Source organism: Acipenser ruthenus, chromosome 5, assembly GCF_902713425.1.
Source record: "Acipenser ruthenus chromosome 5, fAciRut3.2 maternal haplotype, whole genome shotgun sequence".
Taxonomy (NCBI): domain Eukaryota; kingdom Metazoa; phylum Chordata; class Actinopteri; order Acipenseriformes; family Acipenseridae; genus Acipenser; species Acipenser ruthenus.
Window position 1 is genome coordinate 62639674 of NC_081193.1, and position 17862 is coordinate 62657535.

The 17862-nt window shown below is 42.6% G+C and overlaps 1 protein-coding gene across 2 annotated transcripts in view; it reads left to right on the forward strand.

Annotated features, from left to right (window-relative positions):
- The first annotated feature begins 243 nt into the window (after positions 1-243).
- LOC117403084 (cysteine-rich motor neuron 1 protein-like) overlaps positions 244-17862 on the forward strand; it is a 287122-nt gene continuing 269503 nt past the window's right edge. For both annotated transcript variants that reach the window (XM_034004989.3, XM_059024357.1), the window contains exons 1-2: positions 244-1117; positions 15080-15253. In XM_034004989.3, coding sequence (XP_033860880.1) covers positions 808-1117; positions 15080-15253 — 484 coding nt within the window. In that variant the 5' untranslated portion in view covers positions 244-807. The remainder of the gene's footprint in view (positions 1118-15079; positions 15254-17862) is intronic.

Below are 17862 nucleotides of genomic sequence, written 5' to 3' on the forward strand. Positions count from 1 at the left end.
TTAAAAAAAAGGCAAATAGCGGAGTTTATGTATTCAGAAAGTATGCATTTACAGTATGTGCCTCTGTAAAAGCATATAGAAAAGCTTTAGCTTGCGGGCATTTGTTGCTCTCATCTCTCTGAGCTCAACACCGGCAATTATCACAGTTTCAGAAGAGCACTGTTGATTTTATATCCTGCTCATGTGCCAACATTTCGTGTTCAATATCTGGAATCATCTGCCCAATGAGACAAAGCTAATGGAAAACTAGGAGGGGTTTAGTATGAGGTCACAACAGGAATGAACTGAGGGTGAAGCAGTGGAGCGCCTTGTGCTGGGTTTTCATAGAGCGATAAACATAAGACGGGGACAGATGAGATTTGTGACGACAAAGCTTTTCTTTTAGCAGGTTCAGTCAAGTAACTACAAAACAAAATTATAAGATTTATGTTTTCTTTTTTCTTGAGATTTGTGCATTACTGGTGAGGATCGGAGCTTGAGAGCGCTAAACAGGAAGATATTTGTGAGGTTTTGAAGCAGTCGGATAGCTACTTCTGACTGCAGAAAGAAGGAAAGTTTTTTTCGTGGAGTGGAGAAAAACTAGGAAGAAACTTTGTCGTATGCTGCATAGTCATGCACAGTGAGGTATAGTGGTTTTAAATCGAGGTCAGCGTTAAAGAACCATCGTTTTTAACCAACACTGTCTTAACATCCAAAAAGTTTAAGGAAACGAGAAAAATAAGACCGTACACTATCTTTGCTGGAACCGTATCGTTTTCGATTTGATTTCTATCTTTGTCGTTGCTGCCTTCTTGGATCATATTACAAATGGCTTCTATGATGTACCTTACTGCGAAATGCATGCTAATCGCTCAACTTCTGATCCTGATGGCAAAAAGTAGCAGAGCCCTTGTGTGTCTGCCGTGTGATGAATCGAAATGCGAGGAACCCAAGAACTGCCCGGGCAGTGTAGTTTTGGGTATCTGCGGTTGCTGTTCGGTTTGTGCCAAGCAGAAGAACGAGAGCTGCGGGGGAGTCTACGGACTGTACGGGACTTGCGATCGGGGTCTGCGGTGTGTTATCAGACCCCTACTGAACGGTGATTCCATTACGGAGTATGAAGTTGGGGTTTGTGAAGGTATGCATACAAAGCACTTTTTTTTTTTCATTAAATGCAAATGTTAATCTTTATTCATGCATTAATTACAAGCTTCGAACCAAAGCCCAAAATGATTATATATATATATATATATATATATATATATATATATATATATATATATATATATATATATATATATATATATATATATATATAGTGATTTTGTGCGAAAAAAGCGATAGAATTTTCCAACAAGATGAATGGACTATATATATATATATATATATATATATATATATATATATATATATATATATATATATATATATGTAATGTGTGTGTGTGTGTGTGTGTGTGTGTGTGTGTTTTGAAAAGTTGTTACCAAAATAAATACATTATCCTGACCTAGCATGGGAGCTAGATGTTCAAAGTTATGTGAATGTCAGTTATATTACTTGGTTGGAGCCTAAGTTGAATTAATTGAAAAATACTGTATGGTTTGTTTTTGTAACTGTTATGAACCAGGTGTTAAAACAATCTAATCAGTACGGTGCATGAAGCTCTGTGCCAAACAGCTTCCCTATAGTAGCAATGCATTTCCTGGAGCAGTCCATTTCATTAAAAAGTGAGTTAAGCTGTTTGCAGCATGTGGGGTTTCCATTTCTTTTGGGGTGTAACATGTAACAGATTCCTTACTGTTTTTGGATTTGGTGCCAGACCACCCTTTCCACTGCGGGTGTTTTTTTTTTTTTTTTTGACAGGAATGCTTGCTATGTGTCTTGCTTGCGCATGAGCTCGTATATTTTGCTTAAGCCCCAAGGAAATAAACAAATGCCAGATATCAAATGCTTGATCCTTTCAAATGTTTTAACGGAATGCTTTTTCACTTTTCATTAGTAAATCGTTTATCTTAATATTGGAGTGGTCTGTGATTATCATAAATTAGGAGGGCGACGGCGGCGGGGTGGGGTGTGCGGGGTTTTTATTATATTGGTAAATTAGATTTTCCTTTTTTGTGGATTATCTAATTGGATGTGATTGTGTTACCCCTGAAATACGTACACTTATGCATATACACTGCGTATGCAGGTGAAACATTATTAGGCTATTCAGTGACGGTACAGTACTGTGTTGTTCCTTTGCCCCGTCCTTTAAAAAAAAAAAGTTAGGGCTACATGTGTGGTACTATCTAAGGAAGATTGAAACACAAGTGACCTTCACAAAAATAAATAAAATCCCAGGCGGCCAGACCCATGCCTGAGTAGACTGTGCAGCATAGTAAATAGTTAGAAGTAAAATACTCACACATTATTCAAACCAGATGTTTCTGACGAACTTGTTTTAGCTTGATATTACCAGTTTTATTCTTAAGGCATTCCAGACATGTTTGGTATATAATTTCCATTGTAAATGCAATGTTGATCGTTTTTAATGAAAGTCATATGCATTTCTTTTCTGTGTTCACTTTCTTTACCTGCCTAACGCGTTTCAGGTGAAATTTACCATGGTTGTCCATTGGTGGCCAGTAGGCGGCACCAATAAGACAAAAAACTGATGAAAAAGACCGGATCTTAGACCGGATTCAAAGTAAGAAAGAATGTACCTCACAATCACAAGTCAGCTTGCGATGTTTATATGCAAAATGAGGTGTAGTAACTGCAAAACATGGGCGTCTTATTGATTACATTTTAAGTGCACCTCTTTGTTTTTCTTTAGAATGTTTTGTTTTCTTCAAGGCTCCTAAAATGATAATAAAAAATGTATTATTGTAACATTTTTATGTAACGCAATGTTCTACACCACCGACTAGAATTCTTGAAAGTTTCGTTTTGTGATCACCCCCCAACAATTACTCTGAAATTATATTTCATGTTAACCAGATACAATATACCTTGGTTATATAATATGTACGTACTATTACATACGTACTGCACTTAAAAAAAAACAAAAAAAAACAAAAAACGCTACCAATTTATTTATATTTTATTTTAAAATATTAGACTTATAATGGATTTGTATCTTCAATCCCCACCCCTCTGTATCTATCTTCTTTCTTTTCATTTGGACCATTCACTTTATTATGGCGCCCGTAAAACATTATTGACAACAGAAATAAACAACCTTCTGGTGATATTAGAATAATGCTATTCATTATTCAGACTGGGGAAATTAGTATTCGTTACACTTAATGCTGTCCAAAATTATGTCAAGCTGCTCTCTAGGTGGGCCAGCAGGGCTAAATGATGTTTTATTTATTTTGTTGCCCTTGGGCTAACTTGTTTCCTGATGCTTTTTGGTGGTCACTATTGCTGTTCAAATAAATAATAATAATAATAATAATAATAATAATAATAATAATAATAATATTTTTTTGCCTTATTTATGTATGTATGTATGTATGTATGTATGTATGTATGTATGTATGTATGTATGTATGTATATTATCAACAATCAAAGTTTGGACATTCCTTCAGCTTCATGTGTCTATGCGGAGTCCAAAAACCTAACTTGTGTCCACAATAAAGTAATACTATATACCTGCTATGAGTTACATTTCATTGTTTTTTAAGTTAGATTCTGTTTTTTTTCTTAAATCTTAAAACTTTGAGGAAAAAAACATGTGTAACACTGTCTTTGCCTATTACCTGTTCTACGGACTGTGTGCTCAAGCTGGTCTGACAGTTAACCTGGTTGTAGTGGGAGGGGAGGACAACAATTAGAACAGACAGTCTGGGTGGAAAAGACCCATCCTAAAATTCTACATGATACAAAACTTTTTGCCATAGCTGTATATGGGAAATCCCTGCAGTCCTGAGAGCCTTTTGTTGGAAACTTAAGAGCCAGATATGGCATGGGAGATATTGAATCCAAAGGTATTTGATCTCCGGTGTTTCCTGTGTTAGTGTGATTGCTTGAAGAAATGAAATCTGGGATGCAGTTTGGTATTGGGTGCTTCTTTTTGGATTACTTATAGTACAATTCCATACTGATTTATTCTTTAATACACTCTTCTATCATTAATACACCAGAACCAATGCTGAATGCAGCTGAAAAAAAAATCAATATCTTCCAGATTTACAGAAGAACACACTTCACAAGTGCAAGGTTGTTAAATGCTCATCACGTGAGGTCTTCAGCTGGGATATATTATGCATATGGGAAATGTTTTTCTGCGACAGGCTGTCTCGGCCAAACAAAAACTGATTAAGAAAGAAGGTAAAGGCAACCAGGTTTAAGAAACATAGAATATATAAAATAATGATGTGGGTCAGAATATATTACCACACAAAAATATGTTTGTAATGGGTTATGGCATGAATTAACTACTAGATTGACTTGTTTTGAAATCAAATAATAGCTTATATCTTCTTGCTTGAAGGAATTTTAATATTTGATTTGTGGGCCAGAAAAAAAATCGTTACATCTTTAGTCGTTTGTTTTTCAGTAAATGAAAAACATATGAGTACAGCTAACTTGCATTATAACTCCCACTCTGATTGAAGAGAGATATCTGATTGCATAACATTCCTGTTGGTTGCCCAAGGTCTGAAGTTCTTTGATTTGACAGATGATTAATTCTGAGCCTAGTCAAAACATCAAAGCAAAGTAATGTTTTAAATATAGGCTAGTCATTCCAGAGTTCTATTGGACTGTATTAATCTAGCCTGGGGCTAATAACCCTGCTCTTCTTTAAAAAAAAAAGTGCCATGAGAGTCGGCTGGATCTTAGTTTAATGTCTCCTTGGAGGATAGCACCTTTAACCGCACACTAAAATTCTGGGGCAGTGGCTGAGCTCAAAGAACACCCTTACTGATCCACCAACAACCAACACTACTTCCTGCTTAGCTTCTGGTATCTAATAAGGTCATGCTTCATGGTGATAATGAAGTAATGCTTCAAGCTGATAACGCAACATCTTTACTTTTAATGTGCATTGCAAATCTGAATCTCTGAGAATACTGGTAGGTACAGTAGGAATAGTTGGATTAGGGTTACTGTTAGGCTTAGGGCTTGGTGGAAGACAGTGGTCCACAACTACAAAATCATGGGGAACATCTACTGCATTGTGCCAACTGGTACAATTTCTGTTTCAATACCTGGGCCTTTGTGGAGATGAATGTCACATAGTAATGGATTTAGATATTGGTACGGAGCAGATGGTGTTGACAAAGACGATCTTTCACATCGTGTGCACCGCACAAAACAGAACTTTTCAACGTTGACACACCTGTCCCTGCTTCCTCCTTGTGTAATTGGTTGACACTGTTTTCTACGGAGGAATACTAAGACTTAACAACCTGCATGTTTGGCAGCCTTAGCTATGTCAAGACTGATAATTCATTCTGAAGCAGTGCATGTTTCTGCACATATTTAAAAAAATGATTGTGGAAGTTTTACTTACGTACGTATGCAAACCAGATATATGAAAATTACAATGACCTATACTGTATGCTGTCCTTTTCTTACGACAGGGCTGTCCAGTGGATGGCTCTTGAGTGCCAAACTGAGGCTCTTCTGGTTTTAGAGATGGAGTCAATGATTGTTTGTCTTTAGTAGAAGGTAAAAATGCAACCAAACTATGTTTAGCACAAAAACAGTAAAGCAATGTCTTAGTTTCTTTTTATTTTTTTCTACTTTTTAGTTTAAGTAAACTACCTTTATTCAGTTCGTGATTTTTTGGCTCCTGGTTGTCGGCATGGCTCTTGGACACCTCTGCCTTACGATATCCAAAATCTCAACTTTATTATTTGAAAAATTTTCATTCAAAACGCACTCAGAAAAAATAAAACTTATCCTATACCAGTGACACTGACACTTGCAATGGCATCAGAAATTTGTACACCTGTAGAGACTTCTGATGTTTCAGAAAGGTGTGTGTGCGAGCAGAAGTTGTGGGGGCATTCTAAACATCTGTAGCAGGGAACGGAAGGAGTGTATAGAAAAGTTGCTGGCAGGCTTCTGCTGGCGTTAATGTGGATTATGCAGTTTGATAAATGATCAAGAAATAGATTTTAGTTTGTATAAAAACTGTGGGGGGAATATTCTTTTAACCTTGACCACTGACCTTCTACAGCATATTGTGGTTGAAACTGATATGCAATATAAATCAATTTTCTATTCATGGATACTGGCTTCAAATTTGGAACACTGCGGTATTCTATTATTTGAAACACTTAAATATACTTCAGGCAAAATTTGCCAACCTAACCCAGGGGTGGACAAATCGGTAGTCCAGACGCCTGGGACTACCAAAAATTAGGTCTGGACTATTGAACTGTAATGTTCCAAAGCACATGGGGCAACCTGCAGCTTCCAAATTTTTTTTTTTTTTTTAAACAGTAGTACAGACTTTATACTTGCATCTTGTCTTGATTGACAAAGCATGTGGGGGCGAGTTCTACATTGAACACTGAGTTGTGTTTAGTTGTTCACTAGGTCTGTGCTTGTGGGGGTGGGTTCTACACTGAAGACCGAGCTGTGATTGGTTGTTCCACTAGGTTTGGTGCAGGCGGGAGTTTGTAGCCATATCATTTTGCAGAATGCCTGAAGCGGACGTTAAAACTGCTTTGTAAAAAAAAAAATAATCAAAGTAAAGGTAAGCCACATTTATAGGAACTCCTGTTTTTAAATTGTAGATCGTGATATTTGTTTTACTGGAATGCGTCACCGTGTTTGCATGTGTTGACTGCTTGTCTACTTATCTTTCAGCTGAGGGCCCTGATCACACTGTGAAAGGAATGGACATACAGTAAGAGAAAAGAAGAAATTATGAATAGCCTGTTGCTATATGGGTTCAAAAGAGGGACAGACAGTAGTTCTGCAGGCGGGTCGAGTGAAATACCTAATGTGACCGATACAGCTCACAGCCGAAAAGACTATGACAAAATATATGACAAATAAACGCAGGCGCACTTTTGAGGTGCATTGGAAAAATACCTTCAATGGCGTACCTGGTGGTGAAAAAGAAAGCAGTGATAGTGATGGAGAAAATAAAAGCCAGAGAATGTTCTGTGTTGTGTGTAGAAAGTACCCAGAGTCGGCAGATAAAACTAGTCCGTTATTTGCAGGCACGAGTAACTTTCAAATTGAAACTGTTAGAAAGCACAATGACAGCAGACGACACAAAGAGTGTACAATATGTGAATAGTCAGTAGGAACTGTAGTAAAAGACATGCCGATTGGCAGGGGTATTCTGACTATGTCAGAAAATCAGTGTAAAAAGATGAGACGTCTCTTTAACACTGCCTATGCATGCCTAAAGAAAGCCAAGCCTCTTTCTGATTATGAGCTTGTATGAGCTCAGAAAAAAGAATGAAGTAGATATAGGAAGTAAATATTTGTCAAGAAAGCAGGTACACAATTTGTAGAATGCATTGCACACAAAATGCAGATTGATTTAAAAGAGGAGGTAAATAAGGCAAGATGTGTTTTAGCTGACTCTTCTACTAACAAGGCAGTTGTTGAGGAAGAATCAATTTTTCTGAGATATGCAGATGGTAATGTACCAGTCACAAAACTAGTTGATTTGCAGGATCTTAAACATGCAAACGCTAATGGTATTCTTCAAGCTATTAACTGTAGCTTAGAAAAGGTAGACCTTTCATTAGAAAAAGTGACAGACACAAGCAATGAGCCTCATTTAGTATGTTGTAACTTTGATGGTGCTGCAGTCATGATGGGGGGTTAGATCAGGAGTTGCTACTCAGCTTCAAAGTAAAATGCCTTAATCACAAACTGGAGCTTAGTATTTTAGATTCAATGAAAGAGTTCAGTTACCTTGCAGAATGTGAAAAAAGTATGAAAGACTTATTCAAATTATACTACTTTTCTCCAAAGAAAAGATGAGAGCTTCGTGAAGCGTGTGAAACTTTAAATGCAGAAGTGGCAAGGTATGGTGACATTAAGTCAGTTAGATGGGTTTCATCAAAATTAGGAGCTGTAACTGCATTAAAAACCAATCTTGTTTCTACAATTCTTCACTTGGAACACTTGAGCAGCAGCAGAAATACAGATGAAGCTGCAAAGGCAAAGAAACTTCTCCAGACAATGAAATTGGTTAGGTTTGTACAATTCCTGTATGCAATGCAAGACTTCTTAACCACGGTTACAAGCTTGTCTTTAAAGATTCAAAGGCACAGTTACCTCTTGTCTGATATTATGATGGATCTAGATCTCCTCAAAGAAACATTGCTTGATCTGGCAGAGAATGGTGGTGTAAGCATGAACTCTTTTAATGCAAGTTGCAACAGGGAAACTAAGATGTACACTGATGCTAATGGCAACTCCATTAAATTATCAGGAGCTTTTTCCACAGAAAATCTCAACTGTGATCTTCAGAAACCTGTGAGGTGTACAGTAACACTGAAAGATTTGATTATTATTTATTATGATTATTTATTTCTTAGCAGACGCCCTTATCCAGGGTGACTTACAGTCGTCAACAGAAGAAAACAAGGGTAGCATTCTTAAAATCTATTGTGGTGGCCCAAGCCTTGAGGACTTTAACCCAGATTCTTATATTGAGCATTGGATCTTTTCAGCCAAGGGAACTAGACACCTTCAAGGACACACTGCACCCACTCAAACCAAGTCTGTGTCAGAAGAGACTCATACTGACTTTGTTTCTGATGATAGTATTGACAGTGATGATGAATTTAAAGGATTTGAATAGAAAGACACCTCTTTAACAATGCCTTACAGTACTTTTTATTTTACACTTAAACTTGCAAAACAATATATTTTTTTTCCTAACATATTGTAATGTTTTTGGATTCTGGCCTTATGGACAGACAGAGGCAGTGATTGTAGTGAACGGATGAGGTCAGCCCATATTTATTTAGAAAAAAAGGATAGAGGGGTGAAAGAGCACAGGGTAGGCAGACGTATTGGGGGGAAAAGGGTCAAGACACGCGCGCACACACGCTGCACCGCAGCTGGAGCTCCTCGGGCTCGTTACTTGGACTCCAGTCTGACTCCTTCCCTCTGTCAGTCGCTCTCTTGTCCCGACAGGTTGTCCATTCTCTTCCTCTTTTCCTCTCACTTCCCTCAGCAAGGTTCCCGGGGGGGTGGGGGGTGGGGTGGTAATCGCACAGTTGTAGTCGGGGCCTGTCTCACGGCTGACAGTAGTAATGGTGGGTGGTTCTCTCGCTCTCTTATTATCTCCTCACTTCTATCAGTTCGGCTGTCGTCTCTCTCTCCCCCTCCTCGCGTCATTCCCGCCGCTCTTATATGCTGGCCTGCCCCCTCTCGCTTCTCAGATCCGGTTGGAGGAGACCTATTGTCAGCCTTTCCCGTCCGCCCAATCAGCGTCCTTGCCACCTGTCCATCACGGGGGTCCTCCGAGATTCCCACCACCTCTCGAGGTCATTACAATATCTACAAAAAAATTAAATGCTGGAGATTGTCTTGTTTGTTTTACAGAAATATTAATCTTAAATATTAATTAAATTATATTAATTGAAAAAGGCAAGAGAGAACCAGATTTTTGTTATTTTTTATTGTTTTGGTTTAATATAATATAGCAGGCTAATGTTCCTATTGAACTCGGCTACAATATATTTTTTTCATTAAAAAGTTGTCGTTGTTCTTTGTTGAAATTAATGTTCAGCTTTCATATTTTGTTGTGTACTACTCATTTAATCAAACAATCTAGTAGTGTAAGAAGTTGCTTGTATCGTTCAGGCTACAAAGTGGCAGCGGTCTCTCTTTAGCGCGCATGCAAGAACTTGCAGACTTGATACAACTGTGTTGAGAATTTAAAAAGAAAGCATTTTATGAGATTTTTAACTAGAGGTACCGGGAATATGACTCTGCATGCCCAGAGGTTCCGGGGCTAAGCCCCGGCAAGCCCCGGCCCAACTAAGCACTTGATGTATGCTTATTTGATGAAAAAAATGGCAACTAAGAGGATGCAGCAGTGTAACATTGGATGTTTGAGACTGTTGGCACTAGACACACTGTTGACAATGACACACAGTAGGACATGCAGTCCAGAAGTCCTCTATCGGTGTGGAATCACCAGCAGCAGAAAAGTGTTTTTCAGTTTCAGACTTGGGCGTGTAAAATTTTGTGTTGGGCATGTCAAATTTAGAGCTACATGCCCGACCGGGCATGTTAAGATTTTGGGAATTTTCTACCCCTGCTCTTACCTCTCTGGGGCTCCTTCTCTGCCGCTGTGAACGGCAGCTGCCCCCCCCCGCCCCCGCCTGAACCGTCCTCTCCTCCCGGACCCTTCTTTCACGGGGTCATCCTACAGCGGGGACCAGCCGACGCGGCGGGACCCTGTGTCTGTATCAGTTCAGCGCCCCTATGTGGCTCAATGCGTCCACCAGCCTTCGTGAGGCTCCTCTGGCCCCGTCCCTCCCTCTTCTGGGTCGGTGCTTACCCCTGGTCGGTAGGGCGCCAGCCAGTCCCGGTGAAGCGCGACCCGCCGCCCTCTGTGTCGCAGCTGGACCTGGTACACCACGTCAGAAAACTGTGCCAACACCTTACATGGTCCCTCCCAGTGGCTATCCAGCTTGGGGCTCCTCCCTTTCTTCCTTTTATGGCAGTGCACCCACACAAGTGCCCCTGGTTCAAAGTCCCGTCCCCGACTCCAGACGTCGTACGCCCGCTTCTGCTGCATGCCAGCCCCTTCGAGATGGTCCTTTACAAACCGGTGAACCCCATTGAGGCAGTCCTGGAGTTGCTGGATGTACGGCCCTGCTGGTGAGCACAGTTCCTCTCCTGGGGGACGTCCAAATACGAGGTCCACCGGGGTCCGCAACTCCCTTCCCAGCATGACCAGAGCCGGGGTGCACCACGTGGACTCCTGCACGGCCGACCAGTAGGCCAGGAGGGCCAAGGGTAGGTACTGGTCCCAGTCCCGCTAATCCCGACCGGTTCACAGCACGAGCGTCCGGGTGAAGAGGGGTGGTGCGGGTCTTGTAGATCCCCAGTCTCTTGCATAGCTCCCCGAACACCTGCAACTCGAAGTTGCTGCCTTGGTCGCTATACAGCTCTTCAGGCATCCCGAATTGGCAGAACATGCCCTCCAGCAAGGCACTAGCGACGGTGGTTGCACACTGGTCCGGCAAGGCATAGGCCTTGGGCCACTTGGCAAAATAGTCCATGGTGACCAGGAGAAACTTGTTTCCTGCTGTGGACTTGGGAAAGGGGCCCAACATGTCGATAGCCACCCACTCCAGTGGCGCACCCACTTGATAGCGCTGGAGGGGGGCGCGTGACTGTCTGGGCAGGCCCTTCCGGGCAATGCAGGCATTGCACCTCCGGAGGTACGTCTCTACGTCCCTCCGGCAGTGGCCCCAATAGCAGAAAGCCCTCAGCCTCTGCAAGGTCTTGGTCACCCCGAAGTGTCCAACTGCCGGTGTCCTGTGCACGGCCTGCAACACCCGCTCCCTCAGGACGGCAGGAACCACCACCTGCCAGCGGGCCACAGTTGACACTGTCCTACAAGGCCCTTTACCTCCTTGGAAAGGGGTGCCACCTCCTCACATGTCGGCCGCCGGCCCTCAATTAGTCTGGCCATGACAGTGTCCAGTTCCGGGTTAGCTGCCTGCAGCTGTCGCAGTTTGTCGGCTGGTACTTCCTGCAGCGGCCCTTAGACCGCAATGACAACATTGGATCGCTCCGGGGTCGCCTTGATGGCCTCTCTCTCTTTGAGTCGGGTGAAGTGCCAACACTGTTCCTCCTCACAGGGGCTGCGGGATAGTGTCCGCATTTCCGTGCTGCCTCCCAGCCCGGTGTGTGAACTGAAACTGGTACCCCTGAACTGAAACTGGCTTGCTGGCTGGCTCAATAGCTGGCAGGCTGGTATGCTGGTGGGCAGGAGGCTGAGCTGGTTAGCGGGCAGGCTTACTGGCTGGCATGGTAGCAGGCAGGCTGGTGTGCTGGCTGACAGGCGACAGGGCTGACTGGCGGGCAGGCTTGTGGGCTGGCATGGTAGCTGGCAGACTGGTTTGCTGGCTGGCAGGCGGCAGGGCCGACTGGCGTGCAAGCTTGCGGGCTGGCAGGCTGGTTTGCTGGTTGGCAGGCGGCTGGGCTGGTTAGCGGGCAGGCTTGCTGGCTTGCATGGTTGCTGGCAGGCGGGTATGCTGTCTCTTCTACTTCCCCATGGCTCCGCTCTAGTTGCAGCTGGAGTGTGCAGGCCCCCTGCTCAGTCCTCAGCACGCCCTCTTCCAGGTCGAGGATGACTCCCATGGCAGACAGGACGTCAGCTCCTAGAATGCACTGTTCCCCTTTGTCCGCTAGCCTCAGGTGCATGGAGAGGGTCTGTCGTCCTTTCATGGGGGCGACCTGTCTAGATACGGTCCTCAGGCTGGCATGGGTGGGTTCCCAGGTTTCCTTGCTGGCTGCCCCGCTGTGGCAGCACCCCCAGCCGCAAAAGAGTAACAGTGGGGCCAAACATTCCATCCCGCCGATTGTGCAGGGCACATACATGGAGTGGCCGGTTCCAATGGATACCATGGCAGGTTCAGGTGAGAGTGGAGGGGGGTGGCGGGCCGATGTTCCCCTCTCTAAGACGAACTGGACTCTTTTGGACCAGTGCCTTCAGCAGGGCTCACTAGTTGTGGGCACCACGCCTGCAGGTGTCTGGGCTGGTTGCAATGCCAGCACACACACGTGGGTGGTAGGTGGTGTACGGCCGCGCTTGATAACGCCTGACGGGGCTGGGGGCTGGGGGCTGCTCCCAGGTCAGTGCTCACTATTGCTACACGGTCCCAAGGGACAACAAGGGTAGTCTCCAGGATCTGCTCCAGGCGGCGGCCCTCAGCGATGGCCTTTTTAAGTGACCTGGGCTCCTTGAGTAACAGGTGTTCCCTCAGAGCGGCAGGGGTCACGGCCCCTATGAATGCCTCCATTGTGGCTTGGTCTCGGCAGGAAAGTGGCTAGTCGCTCGTTTGCACAGGGCTTTGATGTTGTTCCCCAGTGCCCCCAGGGACTCTCCAGGCTTCCTGCATCTCTCTCTCAGCTTGGTCGATTGCGCCGCTTGGTAGGGGGTCAGCCCATACTGTTGATCCAGTACGGCAGCCAGTGCCACTGCATTGGTCCTTTCATGCGGGGGTAGGGCGAGCACACAGTTGCAGGCCTCGCCCCCCAGTGCTGCAATGAGCTGGGCTTCCTTCTCCTGTACCGTCCACCCAATAGCCTCTCCGCTAGCCTCTCAAACACGCAGTAGAACGCCTCCTAACTACCCGAGCCATCGAATTTCCCCACTTTCACACGGGGAGGCCTATGGGAACTTCCAGGCTGTGGGTATGGGGCTGTATGTCCCAGTTCGAGGCCTGTGACTGCACCACCTCCCTCTTAATGGGCTCATTAGAGGCTGCGCCGGCATTGGCACTCCATAGGACGGCATGGGCCTTGGCTTCTGGGCTGAGCATGGAATGGCCCGTAGTTGTTTCCGTGGCTGGCAGCCTTCCCAGGCTGGCCAGGTCCACCTCAGTTGTGGACGTCCCTTAGGTTGGCTTCGCCTGCATATGCCTCCACATCACTCTACCTAGGCCATCTTCACCCCTCCTGGCTTGTCTTCCTGCCGTGTCCAGTCTTACCTCGACCCCGACTCGCCACCCCAGCCTCCCATCCATTACTCCCATGGCCAGCTCCAACTTGGCTTCCTTTACTGCCAGAGCGGACATAATAACGTTTAATTCTGACCGGGCCTCTGCCCACTGAGCCCGAATGGCTGCCCTTACCTCCCTCCGCTGTTCGCTGGTAAGGCCCGAGTCCCTGTAATTGTGCTCACTGCTATGGGAGCTGTAGTTGCTGAGGTCGCCATTTTTTGTTTTGCTCCATGAGGTCCCTATGATGCGTCGGCCATTTTGTGTGTACCAGCTGTAGTTGGGGCCCGTCTCATGGCTGACAGTAGTAATGGTGGGTGGTTCTCTCGTTCTCTTATTATCTCCTCACTCCTATCAGTTCGGCTGTCGTCTCTCTCTCCCCCTCCTCACGTCATTCCCGCTTCTGTTATATGTTGGCCCGTCCCCTCTCGCTTCTCAGATCCGGTTGGAGGAGACCTCTTGGCAACCTTTCCCCTCCACCCAATCAGCGTCCTCGCCACCTGTCCATCACGGGGGTCCTCCGAGATTCCCGCCACCTCTCGAGGTCGTTACAATATCTACAAAAAAAATAAAATGCTGGAGATTGTCTTGTTTGTTTTACAGAAATTTTGGATGATTTTATTTTGTACTTGTAAAAACTGTAAAAACTAAATGTAAAAACTGAATAGCATTTAGTAATGCTCTAATCCTTTTTAAGAGGCTTATCAAGGCTTAACATTTTGTTTTCACTTGATTTATAATTTTAAGGTGCACTTTATTTTATTTATTGTGGAGTAGTGTGGAGTAGTGGTTAGGGCTCTGGACACTTGACTGGAGGGTCGTGGGTTCAATCCCAGGTGGGGGACACTGCTGCTGTACCCTTGAGCAAGGTACTTTACCTAGATTGCTCCAGTAAAAAACCCAACTGTATAAATGGGTAATTGTGTGTAAAAATAATGTGATATCTTGTAACAATTGTAAATCGACCTGGATAAGGGCGTCGGCTAAGAAATAAAAAATAATAATGTGTACTTTCTTCTAGCCATAGGGCAAAAAGTTTCACATGACAAATATTTGAGTGTTGAATGTTGAAACATTAAAAAAAAACAATTACATAAACTATCTTATGTACTGAGTGTTTGTCTATTTCTTTTCTGAACCTTTTACCACCTTACAATTTTATCTGTCTACATTTTTTTAATGGTGCGTTAAATGGAAATGTTTATTTAATACAAAATGCGGGCTACCAAAATTTGTGGTGGGCTACCATAGTTTACCTTTTGGTAGCCCAGTGGACTACCACACATAGTTGTGATTTGTTTACCCCTGTAACCTGTTGTGTCATTTGCCTGCCATTATGGGTGTTTTGGCAAATATATACCATCATGTGGACGCGCAGTGACATATTATGCTATGGTAAACTTTGTTTTACAAAAACACTATTATCTTTCTCCTGCAGATGAAAACTGGGATGATGATCAGCTACTTGGATTTGAGCCTTGCAATGAGAACCTGATAATGGGGTGCAACATAATAAATGGGAAATGCGAGTGCGACAGCATTCGGACCTGTAACAATCCATTTGAATTTCCAAGTCAGGAAACGTGTCTGTCGGCACTAAAGAGGATTGAAGGTAAGCACCTATCTCCTTTTATGTCCTTATTAAGACTGGCTCAGTGTGTTCAGCAGCCTATAAATTGTATTCACAACCAATTCCAAAAAAGAAAGGAACTTGGGTATTTTCAATTAGTAGAATCCATTGCGAATACCAACCAAGTAATTGTAATCTGTCTACTTGATAAATCTATAGATCTTAAACAGAATACAGAATCAGCATGTTGTTATAAGTTTCACAAGAAATGAAGGAAGTAAATTGTCAATATTTCAGCAAAAACTGTTGACATTTGAAATTCACAAGCAAATGCATTGATTGTGTGTGTACCATTAGCAAGAATAATTTAGTGTGCAATTTCAGACTTAACTCTTTCTTAGAAATGTGTGAAATTACAGCTGTGTTCAACAGGCTGTGAATGCTTCAGAAGACAAACTTGTGGTAATATTATAAAACTGAGATACATTTATGTATTAATTTATTAGTTTATATGGTTCTACCAGGATGTGTACAGTGGGACACTAAGTGCCATTTACTGTAATGATATGACAGGCAGTATGAACACATATTTACAGGCTTATAAGCTAAATAGATACACTGCATCTATACGGGTGCTTATTACTGTACCTTCAGATTTACGGTTTTGTTTTGCTAGCATTTTGGGTATATTTACCAATGACTGTAAACTCCCTAGCATGAAGTATATTTTTCTCTGAATGTTCTTTGTTATGTTCTGTATTATATTTGTAAAAAGAGTTTGTCCTAAACTACAAAAAAAAGTGCTGAATTTTGTCCTTCTATGTTTAGTGACTGGAAAGGCTGGTAGAAAATAAACCAAATCTAGAATAACAGTTCTAAACTATTCATGTAGTATGTTTATATATACCAGAGAGGAAACTTTATGTTTTAAACAATTTGCAGGTATACACATATACATGTATATGAAGGAAACAGCTGGCAATACAGTGCTTAAACAAACAGCTCCTGTTATTCTAGTCTGGGGGTGTGGATGTCAGCCCCTGGATGTTTGGTCTTGACCTTCCACAATTTGCAAACAACGACATTGTTTGGGTTTGTGCTAGAGTGGTTATCACAGTTGTAATCAAAGCCCTGCATAACAGTAGCTTTGTTTTTGACTGTAAAGAAATGTGTTGTTGCTGCTGGTGGCTGTGAAAACAGACAAGAGAGCTTTATGTAAGGGGGATCTGCCTGTAATTAATGCACCCAACAGATAAGTGTGATCCACTTGCTTGGACGAATGGTAGTACCATTGATAATCCCAATCGCAGTGTACCAAAAGTTGATTAGATCATTGGGAACATCAGTTAAACTAAGGCTGATTGCAGCATACCCAGGAATAATGTATATTTTTAATAAACATAAGCGTTTTAAACTTATAATACAACCTTGCAGCCTTATAAAAATTAGCTTTGTAATTTTACATGGTAATATAACACATTAAAATGCTTTTCCAATATTAATAATGTGCATTTACAGTGTTTTTTATGGTTATTGTTCTGCTTACCATACCTCCTTGTGCATTTTGCTTTATGGTCTTTCACATATTACACTGTGCTATGTTATATTTGATTTATTTAAACCTAGAATGTTTTTTATCCTTGTGTTTCTCTTGGTAGACTGTGAGGGAAGTTTATTTTAAAGACTGTAATATTGTTACTGCTTTTTGTAGCTTTTGTAATACAGTTAATCTATAATAGCCATGGTGAGTTAGTGTGGTCATTGAGTCCCAGTAGCTTTTACAGTTGTAAAACAAATTAGTTAGAAGTATACAGTACAACAAAGTTCATCACGGTCAAACCAGTAAAATTGTGCTTCAGGTTAACAGAAGAGAAAGCTTTAGCTGTCAGGTTTGAATACTGGTTACTTCCCTCTAGGTTACTTTCTACCAGTACCAGGCATCAGTTATTGTGCTGCTCATCTGATAAGCCTGCATTCACTGAGACTTAAAATAAGTACTCTGTTGCTCTGTATTACAAAAAGATGGCCACCAAATTAATACTGTTTAAAAGGAGACTCAGCTAGTTAAATGTTACTAAAACATACGTGCACGGAAAGCTGGTTTGTCCTTGCCAAGCCGACATAGGGAAAATACAGTAATTCAGTGAGACTATGGTAATTTTGAGTTTTTCTTCTAATGGTCTTCTGACCTTCCTAAGCTAGACAAAAAGGAAATGCCTCACATTCCACTTCTTGAGTTTGTCTTTAAACTCTTTGGCAAGATTACAGCAGTGAATATTTGTTCTGGGGAGCTAGTCATGCTGTTCACAGGCTCCAGTGTGCACAGAGGACAGAAACCCTGCCAAAAGTGAAATGTTTCTGCTCTCTGCTCTGGGCCCAGTGCTGTTGAATAGTTTGTTGTTTCAGAGGGCGACTCATGCAAAACAAAAAAATATGAAGCCAACACCTCTAGATTCTGGATCTGTTTCAATACCTGACAAATAAGCCACATACAGTACTATACAGCTTTGCAAGACTATTCAAGTTCTGAAGTTGAGGATGCAGTGCACTGTATTCGTCTGTAGCCAAGGGGTCTCAACCTTGCCTTGAAGCTCCAACCAAAAGTGGTGCCTTTTTTTTCTCTCCTGAATTATTCATAAAAAAACTTAAAT